Source organism: Eupeodes corollae, chromosome 1 (genome assembly GCF_945859685.1).
Source record: "Eupeodes corollae chromosome 1, idEupCoro1.1, whole genome shotgun sequence".
NCBI lineage: Eukaryota > Metazoa > Arthropoda > Insecta > Diptera > Syrphidae > Eupeodes > Eupeodes corollae.
In genome coordinates, this window is record NC_079147.1 from 225,805,251 (window position 1) to 225,821,875 (window position 16,625).

Below are 16,625 nucleotides of genomic sequence, written 5' to 3' on the forward strand. Positions count from 1 at the left end.
ATAGAACATTAAATTTCAAAATTCATTTATCGGAGAAAGCCCAAAGCTCACAAAGTTTGATAAATTTAACATCGAAAAATATCTTTTACAGGAATTTTATAAAGAAACTTTTCAACCTTCCTCTGAATACGCCTAGCTATGCGATATATTTAGAAACAGAACTGCCAAAACTTCTTTTATATGAGCTGAGAAACAAGGACTGGTGGTTTGCAAGATAACAATCTGTTGGCAATGAGTGCGGAGTGAGATTAGATGATGATTACAGCAATGTAAACCATGTCAAAAGAATAAATGTACATCATCATAGAGAAAGATGAGGACATAATGAGGCATTCACTGATAGAAGAAGCTCAGCTATAATCTTGGTGCCAGAAATTATTTCAAGGATTCACTGAGTTATGAAAAGAGATATCCCTAATCTTTAAAGCAAGATGTGAAGCTTTCAACTTAAATGGAAGTTTTAATCAATTCTGTACGCTGTGCAACTTAAAATCAAAAGAAGATTGTCTACATTTCATTGGTATCTGTCACAATATTCAATTCTCAAAGGCCCTACTATACTAAGATATTTACAAGTATAGATTGTTATTAATAACAGAATTATATTAAGTTCAAAACATACACATACATACATATTTAAATATTCTTATTTTTTTTTTGTCAACCTGGCTGACGGCATAGTCATAGCATCATAACAGCATTTTTTGTGATTATTCAAACACTTGTACCTAGATCCAAGAAAAAGACAACAAAGTATTTCATTTTGTTTCACTTTTTAAATTCGTTGTTAACATATTGAAAGCATACATCTAAAGCTGCACTTTCATTGGCCAGTTTATTATTTAAAAAGATGCGAGTCTTAAAAAAATGATATGAATTCAACATTAATCCAAAATCTCTTACCCTAGCTTAGAGTAAAAGGTAGAGAGTAGCAGGTGTGAGCATCACATGTCTTAAAAATGACTTGTTGAACTTGGTCCAATAATTTATGTAGACAATGAACACTACCAATCCTTCAAAAACCAATCTTTAGACAAAACTAGATCAATTGATCAGCCAATAAAGAAAAAAAAATTAAATATATTTTTGTTTATGCTTATTTTTTTAACAACATTCATATTTATTAAAGATTTACAATTCTGCATGAACTACCAATGCAAGTTGTTAAATTATGCAACGCAAGGCTATAAAGCGCTCTTTCAATTGGCAGCATCTCGTAGCCAAGATTATCCATTTGGTATGGGTCTTCATCTAGATCGTAAGATTCGACAAATTGCTACAAGGTATATTATTAAAAATTTAAGAAAAAAAAACATATTCTGTAAAACAAACCTCATGATCTTGAAACTCACAATAGAGTTTATTGGTTCCAAATCTAAAGTGACGAATACAAGCATAAGTGTTATTCCATGAATCCTGACAGTGACAATCTGCGTCCATAGTGCATTCAGCTAAATTATCAGATTTCTTCCATGGACATTGGAAATTATATGTTTGACTATTGCCTTCACCCCAATACTGGACTAGAATCTCCCGATGGAAACCTCTATCTAGCAAAGGATTATACTTTGGATTCATGAGGTATGCCTGAAAGGATATGCCATCTTCATTGCCCCTTGGTATAATTCCTGCCCATTCATAAATCGTAGGAACTAAATCGATCAAACTAATTGGTGCTGAAATAATTGACTTTTTGGGTATATTTGGACCTCGCACTAGGAATGGCACCCTAATATCAGTCTCATAAGGTTGTCTCTTATCGAATGGTTGTGCAAATTGTCCAAGATGATAGCCATTATCGGACGTAAAAACAATATAGGTGTTGTCTAATTCTCCGGTTTGGTTGAGAGAGCTTATAATGCTCCCTACCATTTCATCTACCGCCAACAATGACTCCCATCGTTTTTGGAAGAATATGTCTAGGTTGCTTATTAGTCGGGTTGACATCTTTTCTCCAAAAGCAACCAACCAATGTTTATCTATAAAATAAATTTTAAGTATTTGTTTTGATACTCTCGTTGCGTCTACCTAAATTTCCAGAAAGGACATTGAAATTAGATGTTCTTGGTGCTTTTAAGCCAGCGAACGCATTTCTATGTCTTGGAGCGGGAGTGAATGGAGCATGAGGTGCTGGTGGAGCTATCATTGCGAAAAAAGGTCTCATCCCGACCTTGCGTTCTTCAAAGAACGAAACTGATTTTTCAGCTAGCAAATCGGTTAGATACCGATCAGTGTATGAATTTATGCGGCCGTTTTCATTTAGGCTGTAGTTATAATAGCGTGAATTACCCTGCAGCCCGTAGAACTCTTTCCAACCTGGAGGAACATGTCTCCCTGAAAACTATATACAAACAAAAACATTTCTTTTATCTAACTCGCAATCACTCAAATAGGTATTTTTTGGTGAAGTCTCAAAGCTAAAACGTTAACATCCCTAACCGTAAAAAGTTAAGTCATTTAACGAATTCTCTTCCCCACGCTACCCTTTAAGAAATCAATGCAAAAGAATTCTTATGCTTACATCATTGAGATACTTCCCAGCAAAGAATGTATCATAGCCACTCTGCTGCATAACAACAGGTAGAACCTTCGGTTCCACCTTCTTTCTCCAATACGAGCCATAACATCCACCTGACACAGAGTTGTTTAATGTCCGATGATTGTGTGCATACATTCCACTTAGAATTGAAGCTCTAGAAGGACAGCAAATCGGCGAGCTCGTAAACTGTTTATTATGTAAATAAACTTATAGCAATTCTTTTTTCTCTTTTAAAACAGAAATATAAGTACTTACAGCATTTGAAAATGTGGCTCCATTTGATCCAATCAATTGTTGGACATTATGCATAGGAGTCTACAAAAGCCCACAGTAAAACACACAATTCGCACCGAAAATCGTTGATTATACTCACCAACCCATGAAGCACAATGTCCTGATCATCAGTTAGAATTAGAAGAATATTTGGTTTTGGTTGATTCCATAAGAATCCAGAAGTGCTCACATAAGACACTTCAAGGACAACCATAAGTAGTGACAAAACTACGCTAAATACAACGCAATTCATTTTCCTCTCAAAAGTAAAAAACCGCAACAATCAATTTAAATTAATAATATTAACTTTTTATTACGATAGTGACGCTAGAGCACTACACAATGCATAACAAGCGAGTGTTTTCCTTATACTAAGTACTTCGTACTTCCGTGTTTAGTGACTTGATGTCTTTTTGTCAAACCTCTTCATAGCTCTTAAAGCGGTGTAATGGCGGGCATAATTTCCACACCGACGAATTCTTTTGCAATTCGCACGCCAAGCATGAATATTCCGAAGCTTTTGACCACTGACCTGCGAATATGATAAATATTTTCTTCACTTATGATTTCGTTTCGGTTTGAAAAATGCAAACAAATTGCAAATACAAAATTATTTATTCTTAAAAATTTTGACACTTCAGATTCAGATGATGACAAAAAGAAAAAAAAAGTGGGAATGGAAATGGAAGGGCATCGTGTTTCTTCTTATGTCAAAAGAATTCCTTTGAAGTTCTTTCTTTTTTTGAATATTATTTTAGGTTTTATGAATTAGTTTATTTGAGTATTTACCATTGGAATTCATTGTTGTAAATGCTCTTCAAAACTACGATGGGATTGATACCTTTTTGAGCCATTTTATGTGCGGTTTTTTCGATAATTTTACCAAATCAAAGTTAAGAAATAACACCTTTACGGTTTATCGATACTGATTCTAGAAATGAAAAAAAAAGATTTTTTTGGAAGTGTAGAAATCTGGACGGAGGATGGAAGGTGGAGACTTATTAAATCGATTGGGTCAGTTCACAATCCTGGAACTTTCAAATTATCCCCCATTTGGAGAAATAATTATTCAGAAATTAAATAAATTGCAAAATTTAAAATCTTGTTTAAAAATCTTACCCGAGACTCCACAAAGTAAAATCCAATTCAGCTTCTCTTCCGCAATTTCATCTGCAATCCATTGTTTTTCTTTTACTGGGCATATTATGTCTTGCCTTGAGCAACTTCAAATGTCACATTTGACATTAGAAACGGTTAATCTGTTGTTTACTTGTTTTTATTTACCTTTAGTGTCGCTTGTTATTGGTTTTGGGTGAATCGAAGTAAGGGAACTTCATGATTTGGAGGCGCGCCTACTCAAGGACTTACTATGGAGTACAGAAGAGACATGAAGACTGTGGAAAATGGACGCTCACCAACACATTCAACACAAACGTCAAATTTGATGACAGGATTTTGATCCGCTCGAAAAATCCAAACTGCGATGACCGGATCATGGGCTGGATGTTGGATTGTTGGTCACTATTGGATTATCTGATGATAGAAATGTTCAATGGAGACCACAAGTTAAGAGAAATGTTATTCGTCTTAAAGAAGTAAGCTTCTGATGCAAACGAAAAATTGGTCTTAAGGCTAGGCGCACACATGCAACTTTTAGTTTCGAAACTGTTTGGTTTCTAATCTGAGCACTATAGACTTATACGAGAGTCCGCGCACATGCAGAAACCATTCGGTCGCCCATTCGAGCAACTTTTTAGTTTGTGTTTTGACACAAACTAAACGATCACCCCAAACCAATTCCTTAGTTTGTGTCACAAGGAACTTTAGGTAACTGCGCCACCATTCAACTAAATCGTTGAACAATTTTCTTTAAGTGCAAGAGAGAAAAAAAATGAGTCAATGTTTTCCTTTCACAAAAAATTCTGAGGGAAGAGTACCACCTTACATCTCAATTTCACTAGTTTTCTCTTTCATACATTGAATGCGAAAATTTATTAGTTGCTTAAACCCATAAAAAATGTCTGTATCCTACTATGATACAAGTAACTGCGCGCACATGCAACTAAATAGTTTCTTTGGTATGCATGTATTAGTGCATTTCAGTCAAATGATTCTTTAAAGTGTGACGAGGCTAGTAGAATACTTCCAGACGCGCAGAATAATATATCCTTCTCGTAAGTTTGTTTTCATAATTTAATTTGCTACTTTTTAAACGTCAAATGTATTTATGCACTGAAAGGCGATGGTTATTATTATTTGTAACTCAAAACAAAAAACATTTTTTAATTTTTTTTATTTTAAGATTATTATGTACTTCAATCAAGTGCGTCATCGTTTAAAAAATGGAATAAATGGAATGGAATAAAGCACAATTATTTCAAATGAAGTTTCGCGTCTCACAAATGGGAATGTCAAGAGTAAAACAACGCTGTCGCCGTCGAATGCTATTAACCAGACTGCAAATGGAAATGTATACAATAAAGAGTAACATAAACAACACTGAAACGGAACACCCACAGGAGCAGCAGTATCAGAAAGAGGAGGATTCTATGATGATCCTAATCGGAGCAAATCTTCATTCGAAAAGGTTCCTCTACACACAGCCTTCCTAGTATATCTTGGCTTTTACCTTTCAATTGATCAATCAATTGATGTGTGCCCCAAAAGTAGCTAAAGAAAATAATCGAGAGGTAAGATGACGATTTGAATCGATTTGAAATTCACGAACTGACAGACTGAGTCTGAAATTCCATTTTTTTCCAGGGCTATGTTACGCTATACGATGCCTTCGAGGGCTTCTATTCAGGGTATGGATCGGAAGGTTCGAGATTGCTGGAATTTCCCAATTTGCAGATCGCATTACCAAGGATTACGGTTGGACATTTGAGTTTACTTTAAAAGAAACAAGATGCTTGAACAGCGTTGCAGAACAGACGGCTTGGCTTTTTTTTTCTTGGTGGTTTGTTAAATATTTGGTTTTATAATAAACAAATATAATTCTTTTCTCTTCTAAAATATATTAGTTATCCCAAAAGTTCACTTTGAGTCGAATATTATTTGATTATTTATTTGTAAAATGTGAATTATATAAATTTTATTATTTTATTTTACAGAGCTGTAGGTAGGTCGTACACAAACTTTCCGCAAGGTAGCGGTTGTTGGAGTTGGGTTTCCTGCCACTCCAATTGTGGAAGGACGTACATATACGCTTAAGAGTAGTTTGATTGATGAAATAAGTGATTCAGTAATGAGTTGGCCTAAAGTATTCATGTAAAGTAAGAAATTCTAATCTGATTATTTAAAAGGAATAAATAAATAATAATAAATAAATGAATAAGGTCATTTTATAATTCGTTTAGTAAGAATTTCATTTATTTGATGTATCTTTCCATATATATATAAGTATAAAGTTAGTTACTAAAGATCTATTATATTTCTATCAATTAAAATAAATAAGTAAAGCAAAATTGAAAGATGTTTTACTTTCATCGCAGTAGAAAAAAGCGGAGGCGTTGTGACTTCAACGGGTGAACCCAATATTGCCTTTTGATTGCAGGTTTATTCCTTCTTTTTAATTCAAACGCACATATCAGTGCCATTTCGTAAAAATCCATGTCTAGAAAATTTTATTGACTTTCAAAAAACAAAAAAATATATTTTATATAATTTTGTAATTTTTTTCTACTTTTTTCTTCCATAAGCAAAAGAGTAGGACAAATTTGAAACTATTTTGTTTCGTGTATATGAGATAGAAATAGTGAATAAATGTTTTCTGTGTATTGGTTTATTTCGTTGATTACTTTTGGAGTTGCTTATGTGCGCGATGTTTGGGCAACTGACGATCAAACTATTTGGTTTCGAAAAAGTTGCATGTGCGCGCCTAGCCTAAGAGTTATTATGTCTTTTTAAATTATGCAATTCTAAGAAGGCCCAAATCAATGAGATACAAAAAAAAGCTGCAGTTTCGCCTTACGTTTACGAGTTCAGCCATAAAAATTCAATGCATGCTATCACAATGAAGCTTCGACCTCACGTTTCGTTTGACAATCAAAAGGAAAAGAACGTAATGTAACATAATGTGACTCCAAACGGAAGCTCAAGTTCAATTATGTAAACATTTGCTTTATCTGAAAGCTCATGAGCTGTACAAAAATGTCAACAACCAAAATATTTGCTCTTTGGAGGGATGAAATACAAATGTCATTAAGTATACATGATCTTCCACTATTGGCAGATTGTTTGCAAAACATTTCAACCAATTTTCTATCAAGCAAATACCCAATTTTGTCTGTAAAAAGTGACAGAAAACAATTGTCAATCAATCGTCGGCAAATTGTCTTTCAAAAAATTGGCCGTATTCATGCAATCGTTTGTACTCAATAAAACACCCAATTTTTTGTATTTTTATTCCGCATATTGGATGATGTTCTTTCCAAACAATACTATCCAAGTTATATTGGCAGAAGGTTTTTGAGCAGGAAAAAACAGTTTACCGGATTTTAAACGAAATTGAAAACTACGAAAATTGAAAGAAATGAGAAGTCATCCTTAGGCAAAATAATGAAAAAGAAACTGTACGAAAAAAAAGGTTAAAAAGGATTGGACACACGAAGTTTTTAAAGTGTCATACATTTATAACTCACAACTTTCCTTCGCCTTCCTCTACCTTCAGTTCATTATAAAAAAAAAACTACCAACAAAAATAAAGTCCATTACAATTTGTATTTTAAAGTAATTGTACTTTTTTTTTCAAAAACATTATTGAGCTGAAAATAAATAATTCATAGATTAAAAAAAGTTCAGGTTTCAGTTGAATGATAAAAACATGATCAACTGTCATTCTGACATAAGGAAAGTTGACTTGATAGCTAGGGGATCCCTGCCAAACTTATCTGTTTGTGCAGAACGCACAGTGCTCTATTAAGTTCGGAAAACATCTCACCGAATCATTTTAGACAAGGCGATGCACTGTCATGCGACTTCTTCAACATTATTCTGGAAAGAATTGTGCAAAACTGAACCGTCAACACTAGAGGCACGATATTCCAACGGTAAATCCAATTACTCGGATAAGCAGATGATATTGACATAATTGGAAGATCCAAGCGTGATGTCAGTGGAGCGTTTTTGAGCATTGCGACTGAAGCGCAAGTACATATAAGCTGTCATCAAAAAAGGACACTAAACAACGACGTCTTGGACAAAACGTCAGTATGGACAGCTATAACTTTGAGGTAGTTGACTTCGTCTGAAAAACTCAGACAACGACACCAGCGCCAGCGTTGAAATAAAACGAAGAATAACTCTTGCAAATCACTGCTTCTTTGGACTTAGAAGACACTTGAGTAGTAAAGTCCTCTCTCGAGCATCTAAAATCACCATTTTTATCAGACACTCATCATCAGGGTTCTCATTTATGGCGCTGAGGCCTGCACCCAGCCAAAGAAAGATGAGGGGGCCTTAGGATGTTTCGAAAGAAAAATTCTTCTGCTGATTTTTGGTCCCGTGTGCATAGATGGAGAATGGAGGAGAAGATATAACGATGAAGTGTACGGGCTGTACAGCGTCACTAACTTAGTTAACAGAATCAAAGTCAACGGCTTAGATGATTAGGTCATGTAGAGCGAATGGACATCAACGCTCCAGCAAGGAAGATCTTCGAATCCAATCCCTTGGACCGAGACGCATGTTGGTTCAGGCCCAGGTCCGCCTCGGACTGTAGCTGTAGCGCCACCTTAAGTAAGTAAGTTTTAATTGGTCGTAATAATTACAATTACAAAACAATATTTTTTAAAAGGATTAAGTTGTCCTGAATTCAAATCTCGCATTTGAATTTCTCTCTCACAAAAGGTTTTTAAGATATACCCCTTCAAAAATCAATTTGAGATTTTTTTTTCTTAGAACTTGAAATGTCGTTGTGTTGATATAAATTACCTAATTTAAAAACTAAACAAGGACCTACAACCCAACTATAGGAATAGTTTTAGTCCTCCTTTATTCATCCAAGTTAATTAAAACAACTTTAATTTAGTTATTTCTTTTTATTTTTGTATTTACAGTTACACATGCAGTTCATTATATGAACTTTATAGTTGGTAAATAGAGAATTTTAATATTTCAATAGTCGACGAGCTTTTTTAACTTCGGCGGAGCTGAAATAACAACTCTGTAGCGGTTATTTCTCTCACTATCATTTGTTTGAGTTTGAGTTGAATTCGCGGCACCACCTCGATCATAGTTTCTTGAAGGAGGTTGATATCGATTTGTTTCTCGATATCGATTTATTCTTGTTCGAGATCTTGATCTAGATCTACGAATACGAGAATTATCACGATCACGATGATACCTTGTACGATCTGGACTTCGTATACGTTTGCGAGAGTTGCTACGTCGATTTCTACTTCTCGAACGTGAATTTCTTCGTCTATGTCTATGAGTTGATCGACTGCGGGAGCGTGTTCTTCCACGATATTTATCACGACTATAACTTCGTCTGGATCGGGTTCTATCTCGATCGGGACTATTTCTGTAATTGCTTCTAGTACTTTTTGAAGATTTTTTACTACACTGAGATGCTGAACGACTTCTGGGCTTTGCTTTTATTACATCGGCCGTTTCTTCCTCAGATGTTTTGCCATCACTTGATTTTGGAGTACCATATTTGTGTCGAAGTTCTCTTTGTCTAGTAAAAAGATAAAAAAAATAATATTAAATTAATTTTGATTTCTATCACATAAGGAGGGACATTTTAATACAAGTTATGGGAGGTTATTTTCGTTTAAGCTATTCACACTTTAAAGCTTTACAATTTCAACAACAAAGATAAACTTATGGGCATTCTTAGAAGCGCAAGTATTACGGTAAAACTATTTAAGAATTGGAATCCAACTGGCTTTATCGAATGGTGAGACAAGAAACTTTATAACGATGTGCAAGCGACGTAAATGATTCAAAGATGATATGATATCATTTTAAATGCTTTACGTTCTATACTTTCTAAGGACTTGTGTAAGTTGCAGGAACATCAACCCAAAGATGGTTGATACGTCGCAAAAAGTCAGTGTAATATATGCAAGTGCCACTTATAGATAGGTGCAAAAGTGGTCTATTATGTTTTTATGACAGTGAGCAGCATTGAGTTTTTGATTAATTTAATTTTATTTTTGATTCTCCATTTAAAAATGCTATCTAGGTCAGAATTTAATGAGTTTTTAACATTCCATATCCACATATCCAGAGCAGGATTGTGAATTTAAAAATAAATATGAATAGCTGCGAAACAGGATTAGAAATTTCAGACAGGAGATCCATAATACAAATTAAAAAGAGGGACGGAGAACTCATTTATTTTTTGTTTCTCAGAGTTTAACTGTCCAAAAGACAACTTCGAGGGCACGTATTTTCGATAAGAGGGCCTAATGCCAAGGCCTATCAAATGTTTTTTTAAATATCGAGTGCAATAATCTTACTTTCTCCAAAACAATGTAAAGATTTGTTCTACTGTTCGGTGAGATTGGTAGTCAAACTGACTTCCGTGTAGATGTAGGGTTGCTATATGGTTGTCTATAATCTGGAAGGAAGAAGCGCTTACTTGCACCTCCACGTGGTGGCTCCTGGAGAGCAAGTTAGAGAAATCAGTGGAGCTATCAAATTAAGGCTTACTGCCAGGTGTTGATGTTGTAAAGCATTATTCTCTCTGTTCGGTGAGATAAACCAACAGATAAGTAGTGGCCTATTGCTATGAAATCCGTACTGCAGGTGATCTTGAAATGAAGGGACGTAAGTGCAATCGGTCGTTAATAAGAGGACGATTCGCCTTTGGAATGGGATGGACATCCGCTTTCTATCTACTTGGATCGAAAAATTAAGAGTAGAAGAGATGAAAAAGCTTTTGCAGGTATTCCCAACGTTAGAGAAAATCTCTTCGAAACAAAAGCGTGGATGCCATAGGAGCCAGCAAATTAGTGTAAAGTAGACCCGTCAGCATAACAATACAATACAAGCACTACCTCAATACAATTTTAAAGTCATGTGTAAGGCATGAACTGCAATCCTTGTTGAGGAACTAGATCCATCTCGTTCTTAGGTGGAAAACAGAATCCTTAGAACACTATTTACTTCCGCAATTGCTAACCACAGTCACCTCGATACTCCCACTAGGGAATCTACCTCTAAGGCAAGTTGAACTAAGCCCACCAGTTACAATGAGATACCAGGACCGACAAGATCCAGGGGCTACTATCTCCCGTGATACCAAAATGAAGCTTTATAAAAAATTTCGTAAGGTTAAGTTAAGTTATGGTTACTTCCAGATAGACTCCTTACAGTTCAACTTGGCAGCATCACAGGCCAGCACCACATCGATCGGAAATTAACAAGAAGAATGAGCTCAGTATCGACCAGTGGAAGTAGGAAACTAGTGATTTATTAGCACAGAAAGAGAGATCTATACAACTAAATCTAAAGCAACCTTCTCCTACGAAAAGTTTATTAGAATACACTTCCAGAGAATACCATTGAATTCCAAGACTCACTCCGTCTGCGTATGATGGACCACCATCTCCATGAAGAGAAGATACTAATTTAAAATTAATTGAGTGACTTGTTTATATTCTTGTTGTAATTAAAAACAAATGATTAACACATTTATGGACAGTGAAATACTTAGCCATATGTCGTCGTTCCAAAAAGAGCTGGCATATGTTCAAAATCTAAACTTTACAAACCAAAATTACCGAAATGTATTTTCCTTCCTTTAACTGAAAATGTTTAACATATATTTAACGGAAGCTAACCGATCATCAGATCCAATTATTTGTGTCAGAAGCAGACCTTGCTTCGCGATAAATTAGCGCTGGAAAGCGCCGTTTTGGTACCATTGGTACCATTAACTCGTTTGACCTATGTTTTGAAAAATAAAAATAATTGTATGCCATTTCGTCGCATTCAAAAAGAAAATCAGTAAATCAGGAAAGCTCATATAGATCTTTAAGGAACGCCCTTCCGAATCTTAACATAATAGAACCGGCCAGGGCACGACATTTACAGAGAAAGTGTATCAAAGTTTCCCTTTCATGTTGGTGTCCGCAGCTACTACAGTGAGTATTGTGAGGGATACCCAGCTTTGCTGCATGCTATCCTATTGGCTAATTTCCGGAATTTGCAGTGAACCTGGCTGGGTCTGCATTAAAATTCGATAGAACATTTTTTGTTATAGGCCAACTCATCATCCCGTTTATGTCACTATGAACTGCAACTCAAATAAGAGTGACACGGATGTTAAGGTTGAGGCTGGATAATTCATCCCCACATTGTAGGACTAGTATATATGATGTTGTGGTCATATTAATAACCATAACAGCCTCCTGGCTGCTAATGCAGATATCCGTGTTTCTATTTTGGTTTGAGTACTTTGAATGATTCTTTCATTGCTAGTCATTTTGCTTGAAATAATCTTTCACAATCAGGTAACCAAAAAGACTTGAAAACATTTAAGGGCTCAGAGAAGATTCCCGTCCCAACTCCAAACCCCTTCTTTGAACCGTATTTCGAACCATCCTTCTAATCCTTTCTGACAGAAAAGAAGACTTGAAAATCTTTACCGAGGTTCTAGGGTGTGAAGTAGGCGGTGTCTGTTTCAAACAAATCCACTGGAATCAACTGACGCTAATGAAGAAATGAAGTTCGAAAGTTTTGTGAGCAGGTGAAACGAAATTCACAAGTACATAACCCTAGAACCGAACGCTGCAAAGACGAAAGTGGAAACATCATAGTGGAACCGCAGCCAATGCTGAGGATATGGAACGACCACTTCTGCAGACTGTATAACGGACGAAGAATCGAATTCCGCTGTCAGGCAGGATGATCCATTTAACACAGACGAGAAAAGCTAACAATCCCATCCTCCCGACTTAGACGAAGTAAAGATTGCCATATCTAAGCTGAAGTCTCACAAAGCCGCTGGCTTGAATGCAGAGCTCTTCAAAGCAGCTAGAGATAATTTGATTAGGAACATGCACCAACTTATATGTAAGATATGGTCGGAAGAAAGCATTCCCGATGAATGGAACCTCAGCATTTAAAGGGTTGAACTGTATAGAGCCATGTCAGTCCTAGCATCACTGCCAAACTCGTCCGTTTGTGCAGGATGACCATGGAGAATTCATAAATGTTGGAAAGAACTTAACAGAACCTTTCCTATCAAAAAAGGTTCTAGACAAGGTGGTGTGCTGCCATGCGAGAGGCGGCAAAAATGGGTTTAAATGAGGGAAAACAAAGTACATGCTGTCTTCAAGAAATGACCTATAACACCGACGTCTTGGTCAAAATGTCACCATCGACAGACGTAACTTTGAGGTAGTCAAGGACTTCGTCTAGCTAGGCTCCGCTGTAAACGCAGAAAACAACACCAGCGCTCAGATCAAACACAGAATAACTCTTGCTAACCGCTGTTTCTTTGGGCTTAGAAAGCAATTGAGTGGCAAAGTCCTCTCTGATAACGAACAAATCTGCAAATGATAAATAAAAATTACCTCCTTCGAAGCTTTAGCGCCAATTCACGCATCTCATCTTCTCGTTCTTGTTGCTGTTGAAGTTGACGTTCAGTCTTCTCAATTTCAGCTTTTTTATCAGCTTTATCTAAACAAAAATAAAAACCGAAATTTCATGCATTTAAAACTGATTTAATTGTTTTATTTAAACTTACATTGTTTATTTAGAAGAATTTGCATCTTGCGTTTTAACCGCTCCCTTGGATTAAGGAGTGTTTTGTTTCCATTTCCATTGCCACTACTTGATACCTGCAAATAGTAACTTTGAAATATTAAAAATGGGTAGTTTCAAATTGGAAGGGGCTTCGTGGTCATTTGTTTATTTTTTGTTTTTGTATTCTTTTTCTTTTTACGAAACCCCAACAACTCTTGGAAGTTGTTTCAATATTTTGATGTCATCATGCTGCTAATGGTCGCAATTATTATTTTTTTTTATATTTTTTTGTTTTTGAGATATAAAGAAATAAATAGAGAAAGACAACAAGGCAGACTGGTGCCGAAAGAGAGATTATTGTTATTCTTACTGACTTTGGTCTCGGTAGAGCTAGAAAGATTTGTGCCATGTGCTGTGAGAAGATTTTTGCTACTCTGTTTACCAGTACCAGATGGTGCAAGACCGAAGTTTACCCCCTGGCCAGATGAATGGGGGAACGGATAGGATTTATCAGAGCTTAAAGAAACAAAAGTTAAATTAGATAGTGACCAGTTGATGTTTGTGGGGATCTTACGATGTTTCAACGTCCATTAATCCTTGATCTTCCTGTTCGGCATCATTACTGTGTTCATCTTCAGTTTCGCCTGCAGCAAGAGTTGTGTCTTCATCTGAATCCGACGTATCTCCGGGCTTTTTTCGACCATAGTATCTCTTTATGGGTGGTGGTTCTTCGGGCAGAGGCTGAGGAAGCTCAATTTTAACTTTTTCGGGAGCTGGTTTTGTCTGAGCAGCAGCAGCAGCAACATTTCGACGGATTGGTAAAGTGGGATACTGAATCATAAGAGGACCCACTGGAGGCGGCTGCAGCGGTGGCGGTTCTGTGATCACTGGAGAAGGAAGAATTTTAGGAGGAACTGGCACAGTTTCGATTAATTTATCAGGTGGCCATGGTTTTGTTCCCGACGACTTCGAAGTGCTTTGATTTCTTGGTGAATATCTTCGTTTCTCCCCTCGATATTCCGGCGATGAATTACTGGATGAACTGCTTGATGAGCTATATCGCTTTCGACGATGAGATCGAGACGGCGAACGCCTTGATCTGGATCTTGATCGCCGGTATCTTCTTCCTCGCGATCTACTTCGGCTCCTTCTGCTTCGTTTCGATCTACTCGAACTCCGACGATACCGCCCACGACTGCGACTTTTACTTCGACTTCTATATTGATACTGCTTTGGACGTTCTTGTCTTTTTTCATTGACCTGTTTAAGCTTTTCGAGATTTTCTTTGACCTTCTGAGCATACGTTATCTGTCCCGCTTGCGATAAACTACTCTCTGCCATCGATTTTATCCCCTTGTTAAGATTAATAAGGATTTTTGAATGCGGTTGGAGTTCATCTTCACCTCCAAACGATGTTATGTACGTGATTTTGCCGGAATTCTCCGGCGATGGTGATCGTGAATCGCTTTCATTTTCCTGAGCTTCGCCTGTCGTTTCCTCTTTTGCAGCATAGCTGGGCGGACTCAATGGCCGCCCGGCAACACGTCTCTCCTTTTGAGCTCTTCGTTCTCTCCTACTTTTCCTTCCACTTAGCATCATCTTCTCTTGTTCCTCCTCGCGAGCCAGACGAATTGCATCTGCTTCGTCGACATCCTTTGTGAGATAGGAATAGAAATCGTTGCTAAGCATCCCATAGTTCCTGCCGCATGCATTCAACTCGTGGGCCTGAGATGTGTCAAGCTTTGAAATATCTATCGATACGTCCATATCAATCTCCGACCCCACCGAATCATTATCATCGTCATTTTGTTGCACGGTGGTCGCACTGGGAATATGGCTGAAGGGCGTTGAGCTATCTGCGTCGTCATACGAGTAAGCTATTGCAGCGCCTGATTGCTTTTTCTTGCTTAAATTTTTCTCCGCTTCTAACTGAGCATTGGCCCCATACTGCTCTTCGAGATACAATTGATGCAAGAATTTTTCTTCTGGTAAATTCAAGAAATCGTTCTGTGCTAATATACGATAACGTTCGTAATTACATTGCCTTTCATCGGATCCGATTTCCTCGCACGTCGTGGTCTTCGCAGCCACTGGTATATGGTCCAAATGGGCACGCACATCGAATCGGTCGATAAGATTGTCCTGTTGTCCTTGCCATGGAACTCTGCAATAAAAATAAAATGAGTTTTTGATATCATGGCTCACTTACAGAAAAACTCTGTAATTGTGTTGAGATTTTGTCGGAATATCCGAAATATCACTTGCATGATAGCGGCGCCGTCGCCTGCTGCAGCTACTGCTGGGTCTAAATGTATTTTGCATTTACGTCCGTGCAATTGTATAAATTGAGTTGGATCGGCTTTCTTTCAGATAAATCAAAAAAAAAGTTTAATTAGCTTTAAGGACTTTTTGAAGTTTTAGATAATAGATCTTACAATTTTTTCATAAAAATCTTGTCTCCGCTCGGCTCTTTTCCTATAATCCACAATCATACCACGAATTTTTCGTTCTTGACGCCGAGCTTCGTGCCACATTTTGGTTTAACTTTAGCATCAACTTTTCTATTTATTATACTATGAATATTTTAGGGAAAAAGTTTGTATTATTTGAGTAAAAATTAAACAAATCACAACCAAAAAATATACAAAATAAAATTATTCAGAAAAATGCCGCAAGCCACACCACACCACAGAAAAGGTACATACAAGAAATTACTTCGGTCTTCGGTTTGAAAATCTGTCATGTCAAACATTCATGGTATTTTTCTTGTTAACCGATAGCAGCGACATTCTGCGGCAAATAGAAGTTATATACTTTATGTATTAGGTGCGTTCGATATTAAGTTGTTCCAGATGGATTGTGATTTGTGATTTATTAAATAAATTATAAATTATATATTATTGACACTTTTGTAACTATATAAAATCTATGTTATATCATTTTTTTGAGTTCATCGTAACCACAATACGGCGTTTAAGGTTCTGCACACAAAAGGCCAAGTAATAAATCTGCATGACCAGTCACGATTACCACTTGGTTCCGTCGTCATTTTTGTATGGTATAAATCTGAAACTAAACGAAGTAGTTTTAAATTAAATCTCAAAGTGCT

General features: G+C 36.5%; 2 protein-coding genes across 2 annotated transcripts; both read right to left on the bottom strand.

Annotated features, from left to right (window-relative positions):
* Positions 1-1,079: 1,079 nt before the first annotated feature.
* LOC129941327 (N-acetylglucosamine-6-sulfatase-like) lies at positions 1,080-3,742 on the bottom strand. Its single transcript, XM_056049926.1, has 7 exons — positions 3,602-3,742; positions 2,913-3,344; positions 2,795-2,854; positions 2,522-2,725; positions 2,029-2,341; positions 1,333-1,979; positions 1,080-1,276 (listed from the first exon to the last, which is right to left on the bottom strand). Exons 2-7 carry the CDS (start codon positions 3,063-3,065, stop codon positions 1,124-1,126), a joined length of 1,530 nt encoding a protein of 509 aa, XP_055905901.1. The 5' UTR covers positions 3,066-3,344; positions 3,602-3,742; the 3' UTR covers positions 1,080-1,123.
* Positions 3,743-8,833: 5,091 nt separating this feature from the next.
* LOC129940014 (CLK4-associating serine/arginine rich protein) lies at positions 8,834-16,240 on the bottom strand. The gene is made up of 7 exons (XM_056048232.1): positions 15,952-16,240; positions 15,782-15,879; positions 14,091-15,680; positions 13,891-14,032; positions 13,518-13,611; positions 13,345-13,450; positions 8,834-9,494 (listed from the first exon to the last, which is right to left on the bottom strand). The coding sequence occupies exons 1-7, from the start codon at positions 16,048-16,050 to the stop codon at positions 8,930-8,932; spliced, it is 2,694 nt and encodes an 897-aa protein (XP_055904207.1). The 5' UTR covers positions 16,051-16,240; the 3' UTR covers positions 8,834-8,929.
* Positions 16,241-16,625: the final 385 nt, after the last annotated feature.

Excerpts from the sequence above, each read along its gene's own strand:
- LOC129941327 (XM_056049926.1), bottom strand. The coding sequence starts at position 3,065 with ATGAATTGCGTTGTATTTAGCGTAGTTTTGTCACTACTTATGGTTGTC. Across the intron at positions 2,855-2,912 it reads ACATTGTGCTTCATGGGTTG|ACTCCTATGCATAATGTCCA; the intron begins GTGAGTATAATC and ends GGGCTTTTGTAG. Across the intron at positions 1,980-2,028 it reads TGTCCTTTCTGGAAATTTAG|ATAAACATTGGTTGGTTGCT; the intron begins GTAGACGCAACG and ends TTTATTTTATAG.
- LOC129940014 (XM_056048232.1), bottom strand. The coding sequence starts at position 16,050 with ATGTGGCACGAAGCTCGGCGTCAAGAACGAAAAATTCGTGGTATGATT. Across the intron at positions 15,880-15,951 it reads AAGATTTTTATGAAAAAATT|AAAGCCGATCCAACTCAATT; the intron begins GTAAGATCTATT and ends TTTATCTGAAAG. Across the intron at positions 13,612-13,890 it reads CTAGCTCTACCGAGACCAAA|GTATCAAGTAGTGGCAATGG; the intron begins GTCAGTAAGAAT and ends TACTATTTGCAG.